The sequence below is a fragment of the Hemicordylus capensis genome, chromosome 8, assembly GCF_027244095.1.
Source record: "Hemicordylus capensis ecotype Gifberg chromosome 8, rHemCap1.1.pri, whole genome shotgun sequence".
In the NCBI taxonomy this organism is placed as follows: Eukaryota; Metazoa; Chordata; class Lepidosauria; order Squamata; family Cordylidae; genus Hemicordylus; species Hemicordylus capensis.
The window spans coordinates 22,704,631-22,731,109 of record NC_069664.1 but is presented as its reverse complement, the minus strand read 5'-3'; the positions used below and the strand labels follow the sequence as shown (position 1 = coordinate 22,731,109).

At 43.0% G+C, this 26,479-nt stretch overlaps 1 protein-coding gene across 10 annotated transcripts in view; it reads left to right on the top strand.

The window, feature by feature from the left end:
• Nucleotides 1-26,479, top strand: part of ARHGAP32 (Rho GTPase activating protein 32) — a 247,763-nt gene that overhangs the window by 86,522 nt on the left and 134,762 nt on the right. For 9 of the 10 annotated variants that reach the window (XM_053269518.1, XM_053269519.1, XM_053269517.1 and 6 more), the window contains one exon: nt 1,523-1,631. The exons of the other annotated variant lie outside the window; for it this stretch is intronic. In XM_053269518.1, coding sequence (XP_053125493.1) covers nt 1,524-1,631 — 108 coding nt within the window. In that variant the 5' untranslated portion in view covers nt 1,523. The remainder of the gene's footprint in view (nt 1-1,522; nt 1,632-26,479) is intronic. 10 annotated transcript variants of the gene reach the window in all.

Below are 26,479 nucleotides of genomic sequence, written 5' to 3'. Positions count from 1 at the left end.
CATTTCTAGATAAAGTAACTTTATTATAAGAGCCACTGTTCTGCAATTTGTGTTGTCTGACTTTTCATATGCAACACAAACACTCTGAATACAAACTTTGGTGCCTCCAGAATATGCTGTTTATACTTCGGGAATTGGAATACATTTTATGTATTTAAAATATTTGTATCCACCATCTGTCTGCTTGCTTTCCTTCTCTCTGCCCTCCCCTCCATTTCCATCTATGGTGGGTCAGCTAGAATAATCCTTTTCTGAAATGATGTATGAAATGACTTAATAAGGCCCGTTAATCTCAGGATTGTATGCTGGTCTGTCAGGCACTGAGGTTTGATGTTGTCTTTCCTCAGTACACTCTCATACTGTGTTCTCTCTCATGCACAATCGGAGGTTTGCAGCCAGATTACTAGTGGGAATTTTGGATCTATTAATTCTAATACAAAATAAAGAGAATGAACAAGACCTCACCAGTATTGTACAGATACTGCAAATAGTCAGTCTCATTTGGGCCTGTGCAAATATTTGGCTCTGGGTAGTCAAATAATTTACTCAGTTCTGCTGGTACCTCTGTTGCAGCACCTGGATTCCTAGTTGACCCGTGACTGGTTTCTAGGCCCCTTAAAGAGAATGTGCCATGCTGCGTCTCAGTGCCATCATGGAAGGCATGATATGAGAAGCTCTGGGAAGTAGAGTCCTTTCCAGTACTTTCCCCCAGAGCTCTTTTTCTACCCAGGAAAGCCTTTTTCCTCTGCCATCCTCAAAGCCTAGGTTCCTGCAGGTGCTAATTACCAAGTTTTTAACCTGACAAAGCCATTAATTAAAAGTGCCATGTTCTCATAGTGAAATTTCGTTGGAAGATAATTTATTGATATTGATACTTCACCAAACAAAGGTGCTGCTTTCTGCATGCAATGGTTTTAATGGTTTCTACCTTTAGAGGGCTCTTTCTTCAGACAGTTATTTCTCAAGGAACCCCTGTATGAGACAGAAGTGTATCCTGGGGGCCACATTCAGCTGCACACAGAACGCTGGCCAAGGCTGTTTGTCCTCTTTCTTGCGTCAAACTGTGGAATGCACGCAACATTTGTTGGGCAAACTGTCTTTGTTCAGTTACTGATATTGTTACTGAGGAACCCCAGTAAGCTTATGAGGCACCCCAGGGTTTCCTGGAAAACAGTTCGGAAGCTACCATTCCTATGCAACTAATTTTTGGTCTTGTGGGTATGGCTGCCGTAATTAATTTACCCTACAGTTACTGGTGCTTTTGCCCCATGTAGTCTGTGAATTTGCAAGGGTAACATTAATTGCAAGTTTGAACATTGCTAATATGATAACAGTTCTCTAGTGTGAGCTTACAGATCCATTGCAGATAGGCCTACAAAACTTATGAAAACAGCAAACCAAGTTTGCAAAATGCTAGGACGACATTGGGGACTGGCAGTGGCCATATTTAAAGCACTGGAATGCTGAAAAATGCTGAACTTACTCCACAGTTGTAATTCTTATATCTTTTCCCCCTCACTAGGATGATGAAGTCTTCTTTGCATGCAGAAGAGGATGATTTTGTGCCGGAGCTTCAGAGAAGCATTCATCCCCGTGAAAGACCAGACTGGGAAGAGACACTCAGTGCAATGGTAAAGTAGCGCTTCCTTGTGTGAATCGTTGGCAGTAGTCTTTAAAACGTTGCCCTCTGGTTTGATTTATGCTTTCGGTTTTTAAATTATTGCATGGAGGACTTCATAGGCTTGAGAAAAGTAGAAAAACCTTCTGTCTTTTGCACTGACTGGGGAGAGGAGAAGGAGTTGTTGATGATGCCTGATGCTTCTGTCCCATTAATACATGACCGGAAGCATGAGTAGTGATCATTTTCAAATGCCCCATAACGTTGCAATGATTTTTGATCTGCATTAACTTCTTTTTCCAGTCACAATCCATAATGTGTGTGCGAAATCTCCCTCCTACCGCCCCAACACACACCAGTGGAAATATTATCTCTGAAACCTATTATGGAACAGATAACCTTAGCATGATATTGATCCGAGCTTTAAAAAGCTAAACTTTTGATTTGTAGCATGCTTTTCTTCCCAGCTCTTCGAGAGGTTCCTTCAAAACTCAATGGTCAATAAGTGTGTTGTTATTTACAGGAATGTGCCATTCCCACATATGCTTAATTCATAAGCCGTACTTGTATCGCGAGAGGAGGTGGACGTGAAGGTTTCTAACTCATTCTTTACACAACAACAAATATTTATATACCTCTTTTCAACAAATGTTCCCAAAGTGGTTACACAGAGAAACAATAAATAAAATAAAATTAAAATAAAATAAGTAAGATGGATCCCTGTCCCCAAAGGGCTCACAATCTAAAAAAACAAATAAGATAAACACCAGCAACAGTCACTGGAGGTCCTGTGCTGGGAATGGATAGGGCCAGTTACTCTCCCCCAGCTAAATAAATAGAATCACCAAGTTAAAAAGGTGTCTCTTTGCCCATTTAGTAGGGGATTACAGTAAATATAGTATCTGTCATGGTACTAGTCGGATTTTGCTCCTGCATGTCTTAAGGCCCGGTAGAAATACTGTGATTTGGGAATTGTTTTGGTGTGGTTCAGTCCTATGCTGCTACAATAATGCGTGTAAACATTGCATTACATTGTTTGCTTAAATTGTAAACTGCCCTGAGGCATTTTTATATAGCGATATAGTTTTGTACATCATATTATACAAATACGCTAAATGTAATAAATGACGAAATAAGCAAGCATCTTGCGGGAAGTAGGTGAGCTGACATCATTTCCAGCACCTGTGCTCCCAGATAGGCCGGTGGGAGAGTGGGAAGTGATCATGTGATCCTGCCCACATGACATGTAATGGCACTGCTATTGGAGGAGCAAGGGGTTTGAACACCTCTTGTAAACGTGACCTTGGAGTGTACGTACTTACCTACAAGTCGTTGTACTTGCCTACAAGTACGTTGTAGGTAACGTACTTACCTACAAGCCGTTAAGCCACGGCATGCTCTAGTTTTACAAGGTCACCACCACGACTGCAGCAGTAAAAAGCAAAACTTTCCCATCCTGCCCTACGTTTAGATAGAGACACCTTTCAAAGTGCCTTTTGAAATGAGAACAGGAAAGGTATTCGGCTGCAAAGAGGGAAACTCTGCTTTTCAGCCTGACTTCATTTCTCAGCGCTAATAAACCTCGCTTGAGGTATGGTTGATGCATATTGTTCAGTTATACATGAGCCAGACAGAGAGAGCATGTAGAACACTCTGCACTTTAAAAAACATGTTAAGTAAGTGAAGGAGAGGAATTTAACGCAGCACAGGTCATTCAGGGGTAAAAATATCGTTGTACTTTTTATATATTCCCAGTGTAATTCATTCTTCTTTAATGATTTTGGCCAGTTCAAGCAACGGGTTTGCACCTTCTTGCTTTCCATTTGCAGAATTAAACCTGTATTGGCACTGGTTGACCACATGCATTTCATTTGTAATGAATTGCCATACGGATCAATTTTACTTGGATTTTTTGCTGTCAAATTTTAAATCTGTTACTTTTATAAATGTGGCCAATTTTCTTTTGTTGCATCCAAACTTTGTAGAACTTGTATTAGCAATTTGAATATTTTGTAAATTATAAATGTATTATTTTAAATGTTAAGCTGGTCTAAGGACCGCAATAAATTTACTTACTTACTTAGTAATGAATTTGTATTCCAGATATTAGTGGTTGGGCCAGAGGTGCACCCAGGTAATTTTGGGAGCCTGGACCCTGCCACAAGTTAAGCACCACCACCCCCTCCCCACACCCAGTATTTTTAACATGTGGACTCTTGAGGGCAAATGAACAGTTGAACAAATAACTTAATAAACAGCAGCTGAACTCACAAGAATGTAAGAATAATATAAAACAGGCATATTTATTCAAATATGCATGGACAGAAACATGTAAACACACAATGTAACATATTCCCATCCCACATATTCCTTTCCCCACTCCTGCCTCTGTCTTAGATCTAAGATCGTAAATAAACAACTAACTAACTGCCTCTGTCTCTAAAGTAGAGGTCACACCTGGGGTCCAGCATAGTTCACAGCCCAGACGCCTGGCACAGCACAGCTCGGCCACCCGGGACAGATTAAAGAGGATTTGGGTTCATACCCAGGGGGTGTGAAGGCCCTAGACTTCAGCCCCGAAGTCCAGGGGGAAGAGTGCCTTTGGGTTGGGCTTGGGTTCCTGAGTCCTAGCAACATACTGTACTGTATTTACCAGAATCCAACCTCCCCAAGTTCTGTGATACTAGAAATCAGGGGCTCATCTTAAATGCAGAGTCCTCTTCCTTTCAGGTAAATACAGGTATAAGCTGCCAATTCTAAGGGGATCATCTTAAACTTGGACGTAGTCTTCTATTTGGGTAAATATGGCATATGCTGGTGGAAGTGAGCTTTTCCAATTGGTTTTGCTTTTGCTTAGTCATAAGGATGATGTATTATGTTGTGGAAGTGTGTGTGTGTGTGTGTGTGAGAGAGAGAGTGTTAAACAACCATTGCGAACTTCGGAGTTGCCTTGCTGAGTCAGTCTACAGCAGGGCTTCCCCACCTGGGGCTCCCAGGTGATGATATTGGACAACTTGGGGATGATCGGAGTTCTTGTCCAGCAAAATTAGGGCACCAAAGATTGGGAACCTCTGTGTTGGATTGACACTCTTGACAGTGGCCAACCCTAGATGTTAACCACAGAATCTCACAAGGTCATGAGGACCAATCTGGGTTCCTGAGCATGGTCTAAGGGCACACTACACAGCCACCTTGCTGAAGCTAAATAGTTCTTGATGTGGGCAGCGTCTGGATGGGAGGCCCATGGAGATCGACTCTGGGAATGTGGCTGCAGCTCAGTGGTAGAGCATCTGCTTTGCATGCAGAAGGTCCCAGGTTCAATCCCCGCCATTTCCAGTTGAAACCTTGGGGAAGCCGCTACCAGTCAGTATAGAGGATACTGAGCTAGATCAGGACTACTCAACTTGGGCCATCCTACAGATGGCCTACAACTCCGATAATCCCTGGCCATTGACCACTGTGGCTGGGAGTTGTAGACCAAAAACAGCTGGCGGCGGCGGGGGGCGCAGTTGAGCAGGCCTGAGCTAGATGGACCAATGGTCTAACTTAGTAGAAAGCAGCTCCTGAAGTTCCTATTTATTTAACACATTCGTTTACCGCCCCCAAACCCACGTCTCTGGGCAGTTTACAGCAAAACAACACAAATTACAACAGAAAAAAGTTAAAACGCTACAACAATTTAAAGTTTTAAAACAATGTTGAAAACTACCCAGACAGTATATAATTAAAAGCCTTGGTGGACAGGTGCCTCTGTAAGGACTTTTAGAATGTTGTCAGAGATGGGGAGGCTCTTATTTCAGCAGAGAGCACGTTCCTGAGCATCGGGGCAGCAGCAGAGAAGGCCCGTCCCTGAGTAGCCACCTGCTGACGAACCTCTCCTATGTTCCCCTTGTTTCCCCAAATATCTGGCTCGTAGTATCCTGCTTCTCAATATTTAATTTTCATTTAATGATTCTAGCTGTTGATAGACCTAATTACATCTTACAAATTGATTCTCCCCCCCCCCTTACAGAGTGTAAAAACTAATGATACTTGCTATGGGAACAATATTTTTAATGGCTAAACTGTTAATTGAAGAACTCTAACTGCTAGTGCTGGGTATATTGGCTCATTTTAGCCCAGCATACTGATGACCAGTATACTAGTAGCTCCCCAGATTGCATCTACATTTGGTCTTGTAATTTTGCTCTCCTTTCTATGCTCTTGATATCCAGCGACTTTTTGGGGGTGGGGGAACAGAAAAGGCTCTATAAAAGTTATCCTAGTGAGTCAACAATTAATTGGCACAACTGCAGATGGTTTCTTTCAATCGTCTCACTCTGACAATTACCCTTTGTTTCATAGAGGATGGAATGTTCATTAGGGATTTTTCTGTTGTCATCCTTGTGCTGAGGAGTTAAAGGTAAAGTTGTGCCGTTGAGTTGGTGTCGACTCCTGGCGACCACAGAGCCCTGTGCTTGTCTTTGGTAGAATACAGGAGGGGGTTTACCACTGCCATCTCCCGTGCAGTATGAGATGATGCCTTTCAGCATCTTCCAATATCGCTGCTGCCAGTGGGGATTTGAACCAGCAACCTCTTACTCCCTAGGCAAGTTACTTCCCTGCTACACCATTAGGTGGCTTACTGAGGAAGGTACTGACTTCCCAATTGTCATTGCTGGGTTGCAGTTTTGCATTATTGTCCATTATCTGGGAGATATTGTTCCTGCAATACTGGAAAGTACTTCTCTGCTGATGCAGAGAAGTAATATATTTTCCCCGACCCGGAAAGCAGCATTGGACATAAATTGACGCTGTCTCAAAGTACGCATACATTGGCACTGATGGAAAGTAGCAAAGATTATTTGCTGTAGTCTGGCTTTATGATCTCGATTAAAGAAGTAACAGGACCAAACCTCCTGTAGTAGTTTGTCTTCCTGGCTGAAGTATATCCTTGGAAGCTTTTCATTCACCAGACCCCTCCTTTCTAGCTTAGTGGATCTAATGTGATTATTTTCTTTTGGACTAGCTCAATCCTTCCAGCGCCAAATGTGTTATCCAGTAGTTGCACTTGACCCTCTCAGTACCATAGAGCTTTTAAAAGAGTATGTACATGACACTTATCCCCCAAAGTGTATGGCCAGGAAGCCTCATAAACATAGACGTATACGAGAGAGAGGGAGAGAGCCCTATTTTCTATGGAACTCTCTGTAGATGTTTGATAGAAAAATCATGCCGCCAGTTAAAGATATAAAAGTACGCTTGTCCAAATGTTGGCTAGATTTGCGATTCCTTCTTATAATCTTGTCTGACGATAGATGCCTCCTGGTCTGTTAATGACCTGTGGTTTAGGTATGTACTAATCATTTGTTCAACAATAAAATATCATGCATATAACTTTTAAAAAGAGGACTATCTTTAGGGATTGGAATAGTGATTGACATGCCGAGCAACACGGCACTTATGAAACATGCATTAGTGCTGGTGTGCAGATGTTATCGAAGAGGGGTTTTCAAATCTGATTTGGGGCTGGGGTGATGGGAGCTGTCGTCCAGCAACATCTGGGAACACAAATTCAAAAACCTTTGCATTGAAACAAATGAGGCTTGGTGCACCCATAAAACTGTTGCACAGTTGCAGGCATGCTTACAGAGGCACTACACTAGCCTGGAGAGCCAGACTAACATCTTCTGAGAGTGCTCCATTGCTCTGGATGTCAGCTAATATTCTGTTCAGGAGAAACTTGATATTCGCAAATCCTGCATCTGCGGATTTGCATATCCATAGTCGGGTATTGGACACTCGACCTTGGTGTATGTGATAATAATCCAGCAAAAAGGGGGTTAAACCCATGTATGTACGGGTGTGGGAGTAGCAGGAATTGACCTCAGAAGTCATTTCTGACTGCCATTTTGAGATTGGGAGCCATTTTATGGCTCATTTCCCATCAACAGCAACTTTCGTCCAATTTTTGACTCTTGGGGAGCACTGCAGGATTGCTGGGGACCCGCAGAGCACAGTAGGGTACTTTATTGTGTGCGTGGAGCCATTTTTGTGGCGTCTTTCCCCCTTAGGACCTAAGCCCTAGATTTGCATTGCCCAACTGCCTTGGTATTTGCGGTTTCAATATCCACAGCATTAGCTGGAAACTGAACCCCTGCGAATACTGAGGTTTTGCTGTGCGTGCGTGCTTGCTTGCTTGCTTGCTTGATTTATTTATTTAATCATATTTTTATACACCCTGATAGGTATATCTCTAGGCGGTGTACAAAATTTAAAATAGTTAAAAGTCACTAATTAAAATACATGACAACTAAAAACAATAGAATAAAATTATTAAAGCAAGTTTTTTAAATTATTAAAATTAATTCTAATTAAAAGCCTGAGAGAACAGGAGGGTCTTCCTGAAAACAAACCAAGAAGGACTCTCTCGCAGAGAAGAACTCCCTCTTTAAACTCTTCATCTTTCTCAGAAGGGCATCAGGCAGAGTATTATGCTGCTGCTTGGAGAAGTGAAATAGGATGGGAAAGTCATTCAAACAAGCAATTTGTCAGAAAGATGGAATTAAGTGTCAATAAGAAGTATACCCAAGCAATCCACCGCTCTGGACCATTAGGTAGGCTAATTCTCACCCTCATTTTATACCTTCCTAAGGAATGGGACTTCATTGCTTTTTTTTAAGAAACCGATTTCAGTGAGGCTAGACTGTCATGTGTTTTAACATCAGTTATAGTTGGCCATCAATCTTCATGGAGGTTTACTGCAGTATCAAATGTGTTCTTATAGTGTGAAATGCTTCCAAGACTGACTGCTTCTGTTGTCTGTTCTCAAGAATTAAGACAGGTGTTCCTGGCCTCCCTGCCAAAATTCAGCAGAATTAAATCAAAGGCTTGAGCTAAATAAATCTGGGATAGGTCATGATGAAAGGCGTCAGAATGAGGAAGTCTGGTGACACAGCACAATTACAGGATATTATATAGCCTTGCTCCAGAGTTACTACCAACCTCACCTTGGAGGGGGTAGGGACACAGAGCGTCCTCCCTGCATGACCTAGAGGGTTGGGCAGATTCAATACTTAATTAATGTATTGGTGATTTTTGCCGCAGTGTAAAAAACAAAACAAAACTTTGCTTGAATTGTTGATCCTTTGTATACTATGCTAAGCGAACACCAGGTCTTTTCACTATTTCCCCCCTCCCTACATAAATATGGGGAGTCTATGCAGTGTTTTGCAATATAAAACTATCAGAGCTTTATTATACAGGGACAGGAATATTTGGAACATTATCTGTGCTGTTTAAACATTTTCTGGTTACATTCTTACAGCACAGTGGAGTTCAAGAATACATTAAAAAGGGAATTGTTCAAGACTTGACTTCTGCAAAATGTTATATACCATCTCCCCCCAACTCTCGCTTAGTTATAGCAACAGATACACACGCTTTGTTGGATATGCTTTGGAAGATCTGATTTGAATTAATAAATAATATTAATTTGGAATGAGCTGACTATTATATTTGAATGATATGCAGCACTTTTAGACGATAGTCTAAACTGATTTCACCGCAGTGGCGGCGGGCTGTGGCGGTGGCGGTCCAAGCCGCGGTGGCGGGAGAATTGGCTTGCCGGGCAGCCGTGGCGGCAGTAGTGGGCTATGGTCGGGCAGCCGCGGAGGCGAGATGAGGCGGCAGGTCCGGTGTGGCGGTGGGTCCGGCACAACCGCGGAGACGGCGGCAGGCCCGGATGTGAGGTAGTGGCGGACCCGGCCGTGATGGCGGCCGCACTCGGCCCGGCCGGAGACTGAGGCGGGAGGAGAGAGAGGTAGCCGGCCCCAAAGAGCGCACAGATGCTCTGTGCGGGGTCGGCTTGTATAATCAAATTCTGTTCCCTGGAGTTCTTGAGAAGCTGCCTGTTCGCTGTGTTGCTCCTATGTTGTCTTTAGGAGCAAAACACGGCAATTTAAAATGAACTTACTATGGTAATATGATGCAATGGCTTTGATTTAATCAGGGAAATTTTGGGGAGCTCTTTTCTGGATGCTTGAATACACAGTCTGACCCACAAACCAACTGCTTGCATTTCGTTGAAGTTACTTCCATAGCCTCTGCTTAATCTATACTTAATATACTTAATCTGCTCTGAAATCAATCTGCACTCAGTTTGTACACAGATGATCAGCTATGTTGGCTTTCACTTAATCATTTGTAGAGCATAGAGAGTGGCAATTAGCCTAAAGGCAAAATATCCTTTAGGATGGCTTATTCTGGGGTTCCCTACCTTGGCTTCCCTGACGATGATGGATGTGGCTTCCATCATCCCCAGCCAAAAGGCCATTGTGGCTGGGGATGATGGGAGTTGAAGTCCAACCCATATCTCTAGAGACAAGGTTGAAAAGCCCTGGTTTATACTAAGTGAGTGTTTATGCTGGAAGGAGGCAGTGATGGAGGGAGGATACTTGAGAAGCTAGGTCAGAGAAGAAAGGTGTAAATGGGGAGGAGTGTTGCATCAGGAGAGTAGTTGGGGTGTTTGTCTGTAGATTTGGCGGCTACTTAATTTCCTGACTGCTCATATGTTTGCTTCAGCCTTAATTGTGCTGAGCAGCTGAATCTCTCCCAAGGAAATGCATTACATTGCTCTAATCGCATTCAGTCTCCGTTGTGATCCATAAAGGTTGCAGTTCTGCATTGTTTTTCTCCTCAGTCACCAATTCATAGTTAATGCCGTCCCTGGTGGAGCCATTGGATGAACAGCAGCATCCACAAAGGAGAGGTGTCTCCTGTTGAAGCCAACGGTGGCGCCGCTGCGGCTCCAGAATCGTTGCAGTTCTGTGAGCAGGACTCACGTACGATAATTAAGACCTTCTGCAGCTGTCAAATCTTGCCATCACTTAGGCTGCCTAAAAATAAAACCCTGTTTGCTGAGAGCTTTTATTTCCCTCCCAAATGAGACGGGTAATTGACATCTTCTGACAGCTCTTGCAAAGCTTGGGTGTGTTAACTCTTTTTATTTCTGTAACTTTTGTAAATGCAAGAGGATAACTCATTGTTATCCAGCTTGAACCTAGTGGAGGATTTGAGCTTTGCTGCTAATGGCTGCAGCCTGTCAGCCTCTTGCCCTTCTCTCCAAATGCATCTTGTCCAGCTAATGGCTGCGAGAACTCCTGTGCCTCAACCAGTGTTGATTTGACACAATTGGCTACCAGGATCACACAAGATCTCCCTAGTTTCTTGTTCAGGCCAATCTGGAAGCAAAGTAATGCTCTTCTCTGATTTTGTTTTTTTAAAAAAATAAAAAAGCTTTGCAGTAGTGTGTATCTCATAATGTAGTGTCTCAGTCTTCTAAAAATAGTGTCGCATTCTAAATAATTATTACATTTATGTCCCGCTCTTCCTCCAAGGAGCCCAGAGCGGTGTACTACATACTTGAGTTTCTCCTCACAACAACCCAGTGAAGTAGGTTAGGCTGAGAGAGAAGTGACTGGCCCAGAGTTACCCAGCTAGTATCATGACTGAATGGGGATTTGAACTCGGGTCTCCCCGGTCCTAGTCCAGCACTCTAACCACGACACCACGCTGGCTCTCATGATCCAAAAGATCACTAGAATCAATCCAAAAGATCCAAAAGATCACTAAAGATCACTAAATGATCCATATGATCCAAAAGATCACTAGAATCGATCCAAAAGATCACTAAAGATCACTAAATGATCCTAAAGATCACTAGAATCAATGGCTAATGTCAGGAACCCAGGAAGCTGCCTTATACTGAGTCAGACGGTTGGTCTATCTAGTTCAATATTGTCTGCTCACACTGACTGACAGCAGCTTTCCAATGTTTCAGGCAGGGTTCTTTCCCAGCCCCACTTGGAGATGTGGCCAGGGTTTAGAAAAGGTCTGCTCAACTTTGGCCCTCCTCCAGATGTTGGCCTACAACTCCATAATCCCTGGCTATTAGCTACTGTGGCTGGGGATTATGGGAGTTGTGGGAGGAGGCAATGGTAAACCTTACCTGTATTCTACTCAAGAAAACCACAGGGCTCTGTGGGCACCAGGAGTCGAAATCGACTCACTTTACTTAGTCCAAAAACAGCGGGGCTCCCCCAAGTTTTATTTATTTATTTAAAATATTTATACCCTGCCCCTCCAGTACACTACTGCTTGGGGCGGTTATTGGTTCACAACAATAAAAAAGATACAATATATAATAATAGTGATTAAATTAACCAAACTGAGTGAACAAGTTAAAAACCGCTGTCGGTATTAAGTTAAAGTTAAAAGTTATTGTTAAAACTGAACACTGAGAATTATAAAAACTAAAGAACCTACCAGCAGTTTTCTCTCTAATGTTTTTTTCATCTGTGTGCGGAATGAGTTTCGTTCTGGGTGGCAGTATCAAGGCAGTGTGTGCGCATGTGCATTTGGAATGGGGCCTTCTTGATTCAACCTGAGCGGGATCTAAAATTAACTGAGCGGACATCAAAAAACATTTGAGCTCACGCCTTAGAGGGAACACTGCCTACCAGATATAACCTAGTTTTTTAAGATATAAAACTAAAGAACCTACCAAGTTGAGCAGGCTTGGTTTAGAACTTTAGAACAGAAGACCAGCCCTGCTGGATCAAGCTCAAGGCCCATCTAGTCCAGCATCCTGTTTCCCACAGTTGCCCACCAGATTCCTCTGGGGAGCCCACAGGCAAGAGGTATGTGCACACTCTCTTTCCTGTTGTTGCTCCCCTGCAGCTGGGGAGAACAGTTGACCTTCGGACCTTCTGAATGCAAGGCAGATGCTCTACCACTGAGTGAAGAACCCATCTTGACTAAATTTACTTCAAGTCCCATTGCTTTCCTTGAGTGAATATATCCAGGGGGACAACACAGCTTACTTTATTTCCAACAAGTTGCACTCCCAATGTGAGGAGATGCAGCTTTAAGTATTTGTACTCTTGTGCAGGGCCTCTGGCACATCTTTAGACGCCCACAACAGCACGGGGCGATTGGAAACACTGGTTTAAGCCTGCATGACATGTGGGACAGGGTATTTATTTTTGTGCAACAGTGATAAATAAAACATAGGGTCTCTCAGGATGGTCAGGCGTCTTGTAATGAAGCTGCCACTTCTCCCCTTTTTTTCTTGGTTGACTTCAGCCCAGTAATTTTGTTTTATTTTTACAATAAAAAGCAATTTTCTTTCCGTGTTGCAACCCAGAGTACCACAGGCCTTTCCTATAAAATGGTTATACAAAGAAAATAACAGGGAAGTCAAAATAGTGCATCAGACATGGTAGATTATTTTTATAAGCAACAGAAAGTTTCAGAGAGGTATCCTTATGTCTTTTGTTCTCAGATACTTGGCAAATGTTGTCCTGTCTGAAGTGCCTATGCAGATTGTATGTGCAAATTATGTTCCATACAGCACACAAATACTTTTCAGTCAGTATATTGTTAATATGAATTCCAGGACTTTTCCTATTTCTACTAAGGCCTTTGTGTAGGGATGAACTGAGTGATGACAGGAGTTGCTGTTGTAGTCCTCCTCCTCTTGAATGTTTTCAAAGGATTTGGGCAGAGGGTTGGTTTTGGGTGATTTGTTGATGTTTACGCATCTCTTTAAGGTTTTTCTCCATAGGGAATCATGGAGGTTTCAGCAGCCCCATAACTGCGCTTGGGGGGTGCTGGGGTGGCCCAGAGTGACTGGAGGTGGGTTTCTGAGGTGTTCTGAGTGTAGATTCTTTGGTAGCAAATGAGATTTTCAATACAAGCCATGAATCTACTCTCATTTGCTACCAAAGAATCTATACTCAGAACACCTCAGAAACAACAGGATCTGGATTAATTCGGATCTGAATCGAATCTGGGGTGATTCGGATGGGTCAGATTCTGACCCAAAAATGAATTGGGGGTGTTTCGATTTGGATTGATTTTGGATTTGAATTGCACACCTCTTTCCCCCCTTTCTCCCCCCCCTCCCTTTCTTTGAAACACCCTAGAAAGGTCCACCAAAATACCTTTTGCTGCTAATATTCAGGCACATCTGTTTCCACATTTTTTGGAATGCAAATGTGTTTACTGGTTTTAATGCTGTTGACTTACCATATTGGTTGTTCTGATGTTTCCATGTTGTTGTTAGTCCTTTTCCCTGTTTTTATTTGTAACCCACCTGGATCTGTCCCAGACAGAAAGGCAGGGCAAAAAATGGAGAGATAGATAGAAATGCGAAATTGTGCATTCCCCTCCCACTACCACCAGTCAGAACCTTACAGTCTTAACTCACTCCTTAAAGTCTTAACTCACTCCTCATCCCTGACTTTGATATTTGTAACTGTACTTATGTATATTCTTCTTATCTTCCTGTGCTTCTGTCTTCCTCTCCTGTCTCTTTTGTCGTCTTTGTAAGCAATTTGGTGTCAGAGAACTCCTCTTCTGCTAATGTGAAAGCGCCATGCACATTTTGAAATACCTGGAATGTAATCCTTTCAGTCTAGAACTCCGAGCCTCTCAATTTCCATGAGACTGCAGAGTTCCCTTCTGTAAGTCCCCACAGCATTCGGTTTCTGCCTTTACATTTGTCCGTCTAGAAACTATTCATAATCTAATCAGCAGAGCACAGCAACCTGCCACTGAAAAAAGCTGCTGCAAGATTTATAGAATAAACACCTTTGAAGGAAAGCATGCATTATTCAATGCCCAATTTGTCCTTCCTAAAAGTATTAAGGAAGTAATAATTATGCAATATTCAACATGTTAGGGAGAGATTCTTTTATCAGTAGTCTAAAATCAGCCAGCCCCCCCCCCCCCAATTCTTTTTAGCTGAAGGTTGAATCTCTTGGAAGGATGCAGGTGGCAATAAAAAGTCCATAGTGAGTGACCTTTAGATTTTGATTTTAAAGCTGCCCTTAAGCCCACAGTGTGCACATTTTTCTCTGAACCAATATCAACCAGCAATCAAGAACTTCCATAATAGAATTACTTTGCCAGTGACATTTTAGTAATGCATGTGGTGATTTACAGTCCCATTTACGTGGACAATTTTCATCCAAAACAAATGGCTTTATTCTGTTGCCCTTATATAATTGATTAATATTTAAAAGTGATAGCATTTCAACTTATTGTTTATACCACGCTTCTAAGGAATGCTGTCCACAGAGTGGTTTTCTTAGCCTTGTCTGAGGCACAGCAAAAAGCAAACCCTTCCGTCCCCTTCAGGAACTGACAGTCTAATGCGGCCTATAAAGCATGACATCCCTGTGCCCCCTAAGCACAACTCTTAGGATTATGGGGTGTGTGCAATTGTTAATCTTGAAATGATTTGTTTTCTTTTGCAAATCACTGCAATTTAACTACAGGAAGGACCCCCATTGTGGGATTCAAAGATCGACACAAGTAAATATTTCTTTCCCACAGATTGCTTGCATTTGAAGAAATAACTACCCACATTTGTGGTGTTAGCTGTATAAATACTTTCTTAAAAGACTGGGCAGGGGGCGGGAGAGGAAACGCATAGCAAACAAGGATGTTAAGATCTTTCTGTTGAAGCAGACTCTTTATTTTTTCATTTATATCCTGCAGTTCTTCCAAGGAGCCCAGAGCGGTGTACATGGGTTTGTTCATCCTCACAACAACCCTGCGAGGTAGGCTAGGCTGAGAGAGAGCAATGACTGGCCCAGAGTCATCCAGCGGGGTTCATGGCTGAACGGGGAGTTGAACTTGGGCCTCCCCAATCCTCGACCAGTACTCTAACCACTACACCACACTGGCTCTCCAAAAATTTCTGCATCAAAAATAGTTGCTGCCAGTTGAAGCTAACTGATGTGTGAGCAGGATCAATTCCCTAATCAGCATATGGTCTAAAGCATGGATGCTGGACCTCGGTCCATTTCCATGCTGTCTTGTAGTATATTGTGTTTGCCTCCTCAGGCAAACATTATACTTGGGACAACATAGAGTGGGGTTACATAATGCATCAGTGGGATTTTCCAGTGTGGTCTTGGTTCCTAGGGCCCAAGTTTATCCCCCTTCACCCCCAACCCTTAACCTTTAAGTCTAATTCTATATTCAGTTATATGCTTCTCTCCAACTAAGTAGTATGCAAGCAATTCTACTTGCCAGATTTATTGTGGCTTCGAAAACAAGGATGGCCCTCTGGCCAGAGACTGTTCAAAATAGTTGTGTGTGTGGCTTTGCAAATGCAAAGGTGGATTTCTTTAGCCACCAGCAAGGTGTGATCTGTCAAAAGTCTAGGCCACCGTTGATTAGCTTTGGCAGGAGTTGCACTGCCACAGAGCTCTACTGACCTAATTTATCATTTCACCCACTTTTGTGTGCCTTGTTGCATCAAAACAGCATGAAGCGATGTTTAGGAGAAACCTTGCCGGTGGACCAAGTCAACTTGCGGTTTGACATCATGGCTAACAACGTAACCACCGAGGGCAACCGGAACCTTCCCAAGAAGAATTGGCAACCCAAGTGGCTTTTACCAGCCTTTGATCCGACCCCCATAACTGATGCAGTACCTTGGCTGAGAGTTAGAATGTGTTGGCAAGGCTTCTCAGGGGAGCAGTAATCCATAACAGTACTGGTTACTGAGATGAATGGTCATAAAAGCATCCATAACAGCAAATGTACACATCAGTTAGTTGGTTCTCATGAGCATTAATTGAGAAGGGCAAGTAATAGGCAAGATGCCTCTAAATACCAGTTGCAGGGGAATATCAGTAGGAAAGAGGGCACACCTTCAGCTCTTGCCTGTGGGCTTCTCAGAGGCATTTGGTGGGCCATTGGGTGAAACAGGATGCTGGACTAGATAGGCTTTGGGCCTGATCCAGCAGGGCTCTTCTTACATTTTTAAATATCCTATATTGGGCAGCAGTGATGTAGGAAGATGCTGAAAGGCATCGTTTCAGGCTGCGCAGGAGATGGCAACGGTAAATTCCTCCTGTATTCTACCAAACAAAACCACAGGGTTCTGTGGTTGCCAGGAGTCGACATCAGCTCGGTGGCACAACTTAAACTAACTACCCAGCTTCTAGAGCTGTGTGTACTCTAGGTAGAAGGAGGGAGAAGTGATCATTTGGGAGCATTGCTCTGGGTAAGATTGCGTTTCCTCTCCATTAAATAGATGCATCCAGGTGCTGGGTAGGACGGTGCCGACCTACCCAATGTGAGGCTTCCACACGCTCACTTCCCCCTTCCCCTCCCTAGGTTTTACTCATGCACGATAAAAAAAATCGGGAGCGTGCCCAGCTCCCGCAGCTGGGTAGGATGCACGTCCCACCCAATTCACACTCATGAGAAACAGTCTAGTGTGTTCTGCCTAGTGAGTTGGACCCATTTCTTTCATGGAGGTCAAGAACTCCTAAATTGGTCCAGAAGAGTTGCCTTCATCAGTGAGCATTGGAGTTGGTTGGGACAGAATGTTGACAAATGGTTCTTAACAGCATTTCTGAGACTTGAAGTTGTTGTTGTTTAAAAAACAGCAACCCACCCACCCTAGGATATGTAGTGCCCCATTTAGAAGAAGATACAGAGAAGGTTTTTAAAAAGTCAGCAATACTAATATGAATACAATGAATATTTATAAACTGCTTTTCAACAGAAGTTCTCAAAGCAGTTTACACAGATATAAACGATCAAACAAACAAATAAGATGGATCCCTGTCCCCAAAGGGCTCATAATCTAAAAAGACAAAAGAAACAGCAACAGCCACTGGAGGGATGCTGTGCTGGGGCTGGATAGGGCCAGTTGCTCCCCCTGCTAAATAACGAGAATCATCACTTTAAAAAGATGCCTCTTTGCTCAGTTAGCAAGGGAAATAGTAATAAAGGTACTACTAATAATGATCAGTTTGTGGCATTTCTGCCAATTAGCTCAGAGCGGAGTACACGGGATTTCCAGGCAGATCTACATCCAGCCCCTCGCTGAGTCCTTGCATATACAGTATAGCTATAGAGATGCAGCTACATTTTGTGTGACGGAGATGGATTTCAGAAGCTGGTGCGCTTTAGGTCTTTTTGTGTTTCTGCTTGTGGCACTGTATTCACTGATTTGAGGAATGGATTTATTGATAGTAACGCCGAGGAAATTGGTTTTCGGTCTGGCCTTGTTTTGGATGCTCGCTTTAGGAACTGGGGGCCATTTTCCTAATTGCATGCTTGTGGTATTCTGTAACGCTGGGAAACGATTCAGCCCCCGTTGGTGCCTTCTTGAGAACACTGAGTCATTAGGCTGTGCTTGTGGCCCAGCTCTCTCCGCTAACAACTGCTTCATGATGTGCCCTGGTGAGTGTAGTGAACAAGGGTTTAATTGACAGCAGTCTCCTGTGATGTCCAACTGAGAGAAGTCGCTGAAGTTGCCAGTGGCTAAAGACTGTGGTTGAGGATGGGAAGAAGCCTAATTGTCCTGTTTTGAGGCCGAATCCTCCACACAACCACTTCTGTGCACAGTTCCAGAGTGCAGGGGGAAAGAAAAGCTGTCTGAGGGGATGAGAGCTGGTCTTGTGGTAGTGAGCATGCATGGTCCCTTTGTTGAGAACTGCAGCCAGGTAACATAGACCAGGGCTAAACAATCTTGGCTCTCCAACTGGTGTTGAACTACAACTCCCATCACTCCCGGGCATCATAGAGATGATGGGGAGTTGTAGTTCAACACCAGTCGGAGAGCCAGTGTTGCCTTTCCCTGGGGTAACATGGGAAGCTGCCACTCAGACCCTTGCTCCATCTAGCTCAGTATTGTCTACCCAGATTGGCAGCAGCTTCTCCAAGTTTGCAGGCAGGAGTCTCTCTCAGCCCTATCTTGGAGATGCTGCCCGGTCGGGAACATGGAACCTTCTGCTCTTCCCAGAGCAGCTCCATCCCCTGAGGGGAATATCTTACCTTGCTCACACATGTGGTCTCCTGTTCAAATACAAGGCAGGGTGGAGCCTGCTTAGCTGTGATAAAACGCTCAAAACCTATTTGGATACTGTTATACCCATTCCCTCGAGAGCCCGTCTGCTTTATTGTGATGATAAACACTGCAGTAACGATGGCTTTATGATCCTAGCACTCTGGTTCCCTGGCCAAGCCCTGAAGCAAGTCTGAGGAGTCTAGGGGATCAATTGCCCTAGATACCACACACCAGCTGGGGATTGCAGCTGTGCTTCTGCTCCTCCAGAGTTCTCTGCCGTTTATTTCATCAGAAAAAGCCATGCAGCAGTGCCCCTTGCTTCTTGACTCCTCTTCTTTAAGATCTGCAGCAGGCAAAAGGATGGAGATCATGTCTGTCATCCTTTAAAATGAAGTATTGATTAAATTTACTTAGCACCAATAAAAGGGGGGGGGGACACCTTTTAGGATTTCTTTGTATGCACTTCTTTATGCTGCATTCCAGGGGAGCCTCAATTTTCAAAGCAGTTTTTCAGGGGGCATGGGATGCTCTGGTGGGAAGAGGGAGAGGACCTTTGGGAGATGTACAGTGTATAAATGCTCCACACTGTGTGTGTGTGTGTGTGTCCCTGTCCAGTTTGTTTGTTTGTTTGTTTATATATAACATATTGCTATACCGCCGAGTTAAAACCTTAATTAAAACAAAATAACTAACAGAAAAAAATTAAAATTTTAAAAATTTAAAAATATTTAATATAACAAACTATTAAAATACTATTTAACTAAAAGCCTGGGTGAACAGATGCATCTTTAAAGACTTTTTAAAAGTTGTCAGAGATGGGGAGGCTCTTATTTCAGCAGAGAGCGCGTTCCAAAGCTTCTGGGTAACAGCGGAGAAGGCCCATCCCCAAGTGGCCACCAGACGAGCTGGTGGCAACTGCAGACGGTCCTCTCCTGATCTCAACTGGTGGTGGGGTTCATAACGAAGAAGACATTCACTTAAATACCCAGGGCACAAGCTGTTTAGGGTTTTATAGGTTATAACCAGCACCTTGTATTTTGCCCAGAAACCTGTCGGCAGCCAGTGTAGCTCTTTCAATATAGAGGTAACATGATCTATCTGAGATGACCCAGAGACCAACCTGGCAGCTGTATTCTGGACCAAATGTAGTTTCCAGACTACATACAAGGGCAGCCCCACGTAGAGCGCATTGCAGTAATCCAGTCTGGAGGTCACCAGCATATGTACCACTGTCCTGAGGTTGTTTATCTCAAGAAATAGAAGCAGCTGGTGTATCAGCCAAAGCTGATATAAGGCACTACTGGCCACTGCCTCAACCTGAGACACCCAGGAGAGGCTTGGATCCAGAAGCAACCCCAGACTGTGCCCTGCTGCTGCTTTTTGGGAGATAACATGGTCTGCTATTCACCCTGCTAAATTTGCCCTTTTCACTCAGTCAATCAGATCTTTATAAGGATGACATGAAACCTCTCTCCTCTGAAAGAAATGCATTTTAGAAAGACTGTGATGTGTGTCTGTACACATGTTGTTCACAGCCACATACATGGGCCTTAGAGGAGCTGGTGTGGTGGTGTGGTTAGAATGATGGATTAGGACTGGGGAGACCTGTGTTCAAATCCCCACTTAGCCATGAGACTCACTGGGTGACCCGGGACCAGTCATTTCTCTCTCAGCCTAACCTACCTCACAGGGTTGTTGTGAGGAGAAACATAAACATGTACATTGCTCTGGGCTCCTTGGAGGAAGAGCGGGATATAAATGTAAGTAAATAAAAAACATAAATCTAATTAGTTTGTTTGGTGTAGAAGCGCTCTTAGGGCAGACTTTTCTCTGGATCTAGGAGCCAGGCTCCAAATTACAGGAGCCAGACAATGGACATTTGGCAAAATGGCTGGACATTGTGGGAGGATGAGGATAAATGGGCATATCTTTGTCCCTGTTACAAGGAAAACCATTAGCACAGAAGCAAGGCTGTCTGGGACAGAAATTTGATCCCTCACCTCTTACCTGTGAGCTTCTCAGAGGCATCTGGTGGGCCACTGTGTGAAATGGGATGCTGGACTGGATGAGCCTTGCACCTGATCCAGCAAGGCTGTTCTTATCTTCCTGATTTACTATCCCTACCTCTGAACATCCTAGTCTAGTTGCCAAAGTTAAATTTCTAGATGCCATGGTTCCCTGGCAGCTGGGATTTACCTGGAATTTTCAAAGTGTAGAAACATAGTAAGCTGCTTTATACAGTCATACCCATTGGTACATCTAGCTCAGTAGTGTCTACATTGACTAGCAACCAATGGCTTTCCAAGATTTCAGGCAGAAATCTCTCCCAACCCATGGGTTTTGCAATATATGTTTCTCTTCGGTTGGACTACTTTTAATACAGGGCTCAGTTCCCCAAAGACTGGAAATGTTGGATGTTGAATCCAGCTCTTTGGCAGCATTCTGGCTTTGATCCTGCCTGCATTTGGTTTCCCAGAGTTTGAAATGACACAGTTTGGAGATGCAATAATACTAAAAAGCAGGAAAGTTGGAGTAAATAATTTGCATAAGCAGATTTATTATGCAATTACTAGGTTTCTACAGAACATTGATGCATAAAAATATAAGTGAGAAACAGCAACAGCAGATGCTTGCCAGCCAGTCTTTTGATTTAAATAATTCAGCTGCTTCAAACCAATTTTTAAAAATCAAATTACCATTACAAGAAGTACAAAAGAGGAACAAATACAATTCTAAGCCAGTTTTGTTTGTATTTGAGGACACGTCTAATCATAAACTGGAGTCCCCTTGGCATATCTTGAAGTGAAACAGGCAATAAATTAAGCTTTTGTGCTTGTTAACAAGCTTCTGGTATTGGTTGCCTATGGGGATATAGTTATACAGTGGCAGTATCACTTTTTGTCTGTCCAGTTATTTTTCAACTGACCAGATGGACTGTTTCCTGATAAATCTTTGGAGAGTTCGGGATTATGTAGGAACCTTTGGTGCTGGAGAAGACTGAGGGGAGACCATGGATAGCTAGGAAAACAAACAAATGGATCATAGAACAAATCAATCCAGAATTTTCCTCAAGGCACAAATGACCAGGCTCAAACTATCATACTTCGGACACATTATGCGAAGACCCAGCTCCCTTGAGAAGTCCAGTAATGCTGGGGAAAGTGGAAGGAAAGAGCAGAAGAGGATGACCAGCAGCAAGGTGGATGGACTCAATTACAACAGCAATGAACGCTCCACTGCGAGACCTTAAAGGCCAAGTTGAAGACGGATCATCCTGGAGAGAATCTATCTATGTGGTCGCTAAGAGTAGACACCGTCTTGACAGCACTTAATCAATCAATCATACAATCAATGGTTTTATAAACCTCTTTTTGTTTGGGACCCAAATCTAGAGAGAGCCATGTACAACATGGCATTGCATGCACAGTAATAAGTGGATGAGTTTCTACAATACACCAGTGATGGGAAGATATGTCTCCATCAATACCATAAAGTAATGATGGGGAACATATTGATTAAAGTGCCCGTGGATGTACATCTGCATTGGATTCCAGTCTGCCATTTGTTAGGATCTGCAGGACTGCAGAAATCCACTAGTCTGTGACGAGTGAAAACTGATGCCTGATGAGTGGAGGGGGGGGGGGAAGTCCTGATGGGCAATGCACCAACATAGCTTGACAAGTAAAATATTTTGTCTGGCTGATAAACTGAGCCAACATTTCTTCACCCCCGAGCATCTGTATGTTTGATTCCAGATTCAACACCGGTGATCTTCACTATTTTTCAAGGGATGCGGGACACTTTGGCAAAAATAAAATGTAATGTGGCTCCCTGTGAGAGCCATTTCCCACTGTGATGACCTTCACAAAGAACTGCACCTTTCTCAGTTCTGGGAGGATCCTCTAAGAGAGACTGCACCCTCTCGGAAGAGCCCTGTTGAGAAGTGCCAGAAAGGGCTACACTTCCCAGAACTCTGTGCGCTTCTTCCAAGATGGTGCAGGAGCTCGAAGGCTCATATTCATTTAAAGGAGCAACACACTGACACTGGGCAAAGGGTGAAAGGGCCTGATTGGCTGGGTGCAGGTACCCACTGAGTGCAGTATCCCACTGCTTGTGTGGATGCTGATTCAGTAAGAAGATCACCTTGAAGGGGATTTCCTCAGTTTAACCCGTTTGCTGCTCCTTGGCTATTTTGCAGTTGTCTCAATATAGCAGAAGTACTTCTGGAAATATTAAAGCTTTTTTTTTTTTCATTTGGGGGAACTAAAATTTTGTTCCTCATCCTTTTTGTGTGTGAACCTTTAAACATAGGTGATCTGACTAGAATATATATAAGAAGTGGTTCTAATCATTTTTACTCTTATTAGTGGTCTGTGTGTGGAACACAAGTTGTTGCCACAAAACACTGTGGATGTGTACTTGCACCAGTGTGGTCGAGAGATTGTATACCAGGGGAGAGCAGTGGAGTTTTCTGTAGGCTCAAGATTTGTTTTGAGTTGGATAGAAAAATATTAACTTGCTCTTATAATTTCAACCTGGAGACCAGTTTTACTCCTCATTTGGCATAGCCCTGTGTGGATTGTACCAGTTTCTGCTGTGAGCAGGCGACAGAAAATGGAAAAGCCAGAAGGCAATGCTTTTATGATCTACCAAAAAAAGGATGTTCTGAGATTGCATATTATTATGGTATCTAAGTATTTTATTATGCAAAACAACTCCAGAAGAGTCTGTAGTATTATCAAATTGCTAATCTAAATGGTTTATGCCATGGTCTCTGCAAATTATAATGCTATAAAGACTAGAGCAGTTGTTTCTATGTTTAATAATAATATTCAGAGTAGAGGTGTTGAGTTGATGGAAATGGCTTGTGGAGGGAGGAGCAGTACGAATACTTCCTGAAAGCAGAATAATACACAGTACTAATATAAGCACATTTCAGTTGTTCACCTCTGTCTAAGCAAGGGGTCAGCATCCTATGTCACGGGTACCAAAAGTGGCAGGCAAAATGCTATTTAGTTTTAATTGTAATTTTAATCTGCCTTTAATTGGGGGTTTAAAAGTATGTATTTTTTATTTTAATGTAAACTGTCCTGAGCCACTTTAGGAAGAGCAGTATAGAAGTCAAATAAATGTTAAAAATGAATAAATAAATTTTGGGTCACACTTATACTATTGGTCCAGTTAACGGCGCTCATCTCCAGTGGTGGTTTTCAGGTGCTGCATGCTGGAAATCAGGGCCTGCTGAGAAGAAGCACAACACCCTGTGAGTCCCCTGTGGAGGTTGCCCTGCTCCCAATTTCTATCATGCAGTCTCTGAAAACGGCTCCCAGAGCCATCGGGAATCTCTGTGTCTCACTCAGCTATAGGGGTGGTTGAAAGGGTCTGCATGCTGAAGATTGCAGGCAGGGCAACCCCTTGTGGGGGCAATGTAATCTATACATTATATATTACTGGTGTAAAGGTCAAATGCGCTGTCAAGTCGATTTCAACTCCTGGTGCCCACAGAGCCCTGTGGTTTTCTTTGGTAGAATACAGGAGGGGTTGACCATTGCCTCCTCCCTCACAGTATGAGACGATGCCTTTCAGCATCTTCCTATATTGCCGCTGCCCAATATAGGCGTTTCCCATAGTCTGGGAAACATATCCACGGGGATTCGGACCAGCAACCTTCAGCTTGTTGGTCAAACATTTCCCCGCTGCGCCATTTGGTGGCACACTTAAGTCTTACATTAGAGTGAATTAATGCAGGCTTGACATATCTCAACCTAATCTCAGCCATTCCTACTGTAGAGACAACGTTGGCCAGTAGGATTCTCCTCCGACTTCAGGGTGTGGGGTGAGGAAAGGCTGAGATGAATACCAGCTTGCCTGAGGGCACCTATGAAGTTGTTGTCCTTCTCTTCCTCTGTCTCTGGTCTCCTCTTCCTCCTCCTTCAGAATATTTGTATATTGCTATTCAACAAAAAGTTGGAAAAGTTCACAGCTACGTTGAGATTTGACCAGCTCATGCTTTTAGCTTTCATACTACACATGATGGTAGTTTTACAGGTTTGGCCCTTAGATTAGTATTGAGCCTAAAGAAGAGCAGTTAAAAGAAACAAGCCTCCATTGAGGGTGGAGAAAAGATGGTAAACCTAACTAGTCTAGAAAACAGTCTGTGTCTATGCAATGTGCTCATAACTGTAAGAACCAATAGTGGGAGTGCTGTTGGTTCGAATTCCCGCTGGTGTGTTTCCCAGAATATGGGAAATGCCTCTATCAGGCGGCAGCGCTGTAGGAAGATGCTGAAAGGCATTGTCTCATACTGGGAGGGAGATGGCAGTGGTAAACCCCTCCTATACTCTACCCAAGAAAACCACATGGCTCTGTGGTTGCCAGGAGTTGACACCGACTCGATGGCACAACCTCAACCTAGTAAAATGATCTACCATACAAAATAGTTGTTTCCGTATAGAAAACTAGATTCTAGCTTAAGGTCTTTGATATGCCAGTTCTTCCTTTATGTGCAGGGATTTTGGAGACCAGGGCAGGGTGTAGCATTTTATCATTTTGCACTCTCACTTGCAAAGTGAAGTGATACAGCACAGACACAGATTTACTAACTCAGTGAGAACTAGGCCAGCGTTGCGAAACTGAATGCGTCAATCTACTCTCTTGTCCTTGAATAAAGGCTGGGGACCAAAGAACAGCTTTAAGCAAGCCCAAGGGCTGGTGTTTGTCTAGGGGGATGTTTGACAGTGAACACAAGGTGCTCCTGTGACACACACTGCAAACTGCTTCTTAGAACTCTCCTTCTGTTTCAGAAGTGGTTTGCTTCTATGGGGAGATGCTCATTGAGAAATAGAGGTCTACAGTCCCCTTGGGCATGCATCGATAATACCATCCTTTGTATCCTAGCCAAGTTGTCCTTATGAAGCTGACACATCTGGTATTTTAAAAGAACTGCATTGGCTGCCGATATGTTTCCGGGTGAAATACAAAGTGTTAGTTATCACCTGTAAAGCCCTTAGTGGCTTGAGCAACAGGATTTTAAAGAGCTTTGTTTGTCATGAACCCTGCCTCCTGTTACGATCTTCTGGAGCAGGGATTCTCAATGTTGGGTCCCCAGATGTTTTTGGACTTCAACTCCCATAACCCCCAACCAAAGGCCTCTGAGATTGGGGATTATGGGAGTCGAAGTCCAATAACATCTGGGGACCCAACACTGAGAATTCTTGCTCTGGAGAGGTCAGGTTATGATTGCCGTTGACTGGTCAGGTGATGATCCGGGACCGGTTTTTTTCTGTGGCTGCCCTGGGGCTTTAGAATATGCTCCCCGCTGAAATAAGAGCATCTTCTTCTCTGTTTTCAAGAAGACCCTCAAGACTCACCTGTTTTTGCAGGCTTTTAATTAAAATTAATTTTAATTATATGTTTTAATAATTTTTATACTTTGTTATTGTGTTTTGTGGATTTTAATCTGTGACTTTCATGTTCTTAGTTATGTTTATAGTCTTAACTTTTAGCTTCTTCTACTTATTATATTAAGTAATTTTATGGAGACTCTTTATTATTTTGTAGGAGTAGATTATTTGAACTATTTTGATGTTATTCTGGTCAAAGACCGAAATAAAGACTCTGCTATGCTTATATTGTGTTTAAATGTTCTACACTACCTAGAGATGTATATATCAGGCAGTATAAAAACAGGATGAATAAATGCCAAGTTTGTAGGTTACGTGTTCCAAAATAATTCAAAACCAAAGCACGTACTGGTGAACCATTTGCCGCAGGTGAACAGATCTGCACTGAATTAACATAGGTATTGCTTATAAAAACTTTACAAAAATCAATACTATGACATATCTCTGCTTGTTTAAACAGTGTTAAAGATTATAATCAGATGTTCATTAAAAATGAACACTTAAAGGAAAGGTTATTAATTTGCATGATTTGAGCATTTCTAAAATATATGATTCAATATTTTACATATTCCTGAAAAGCTGGCGAGCAATACACAA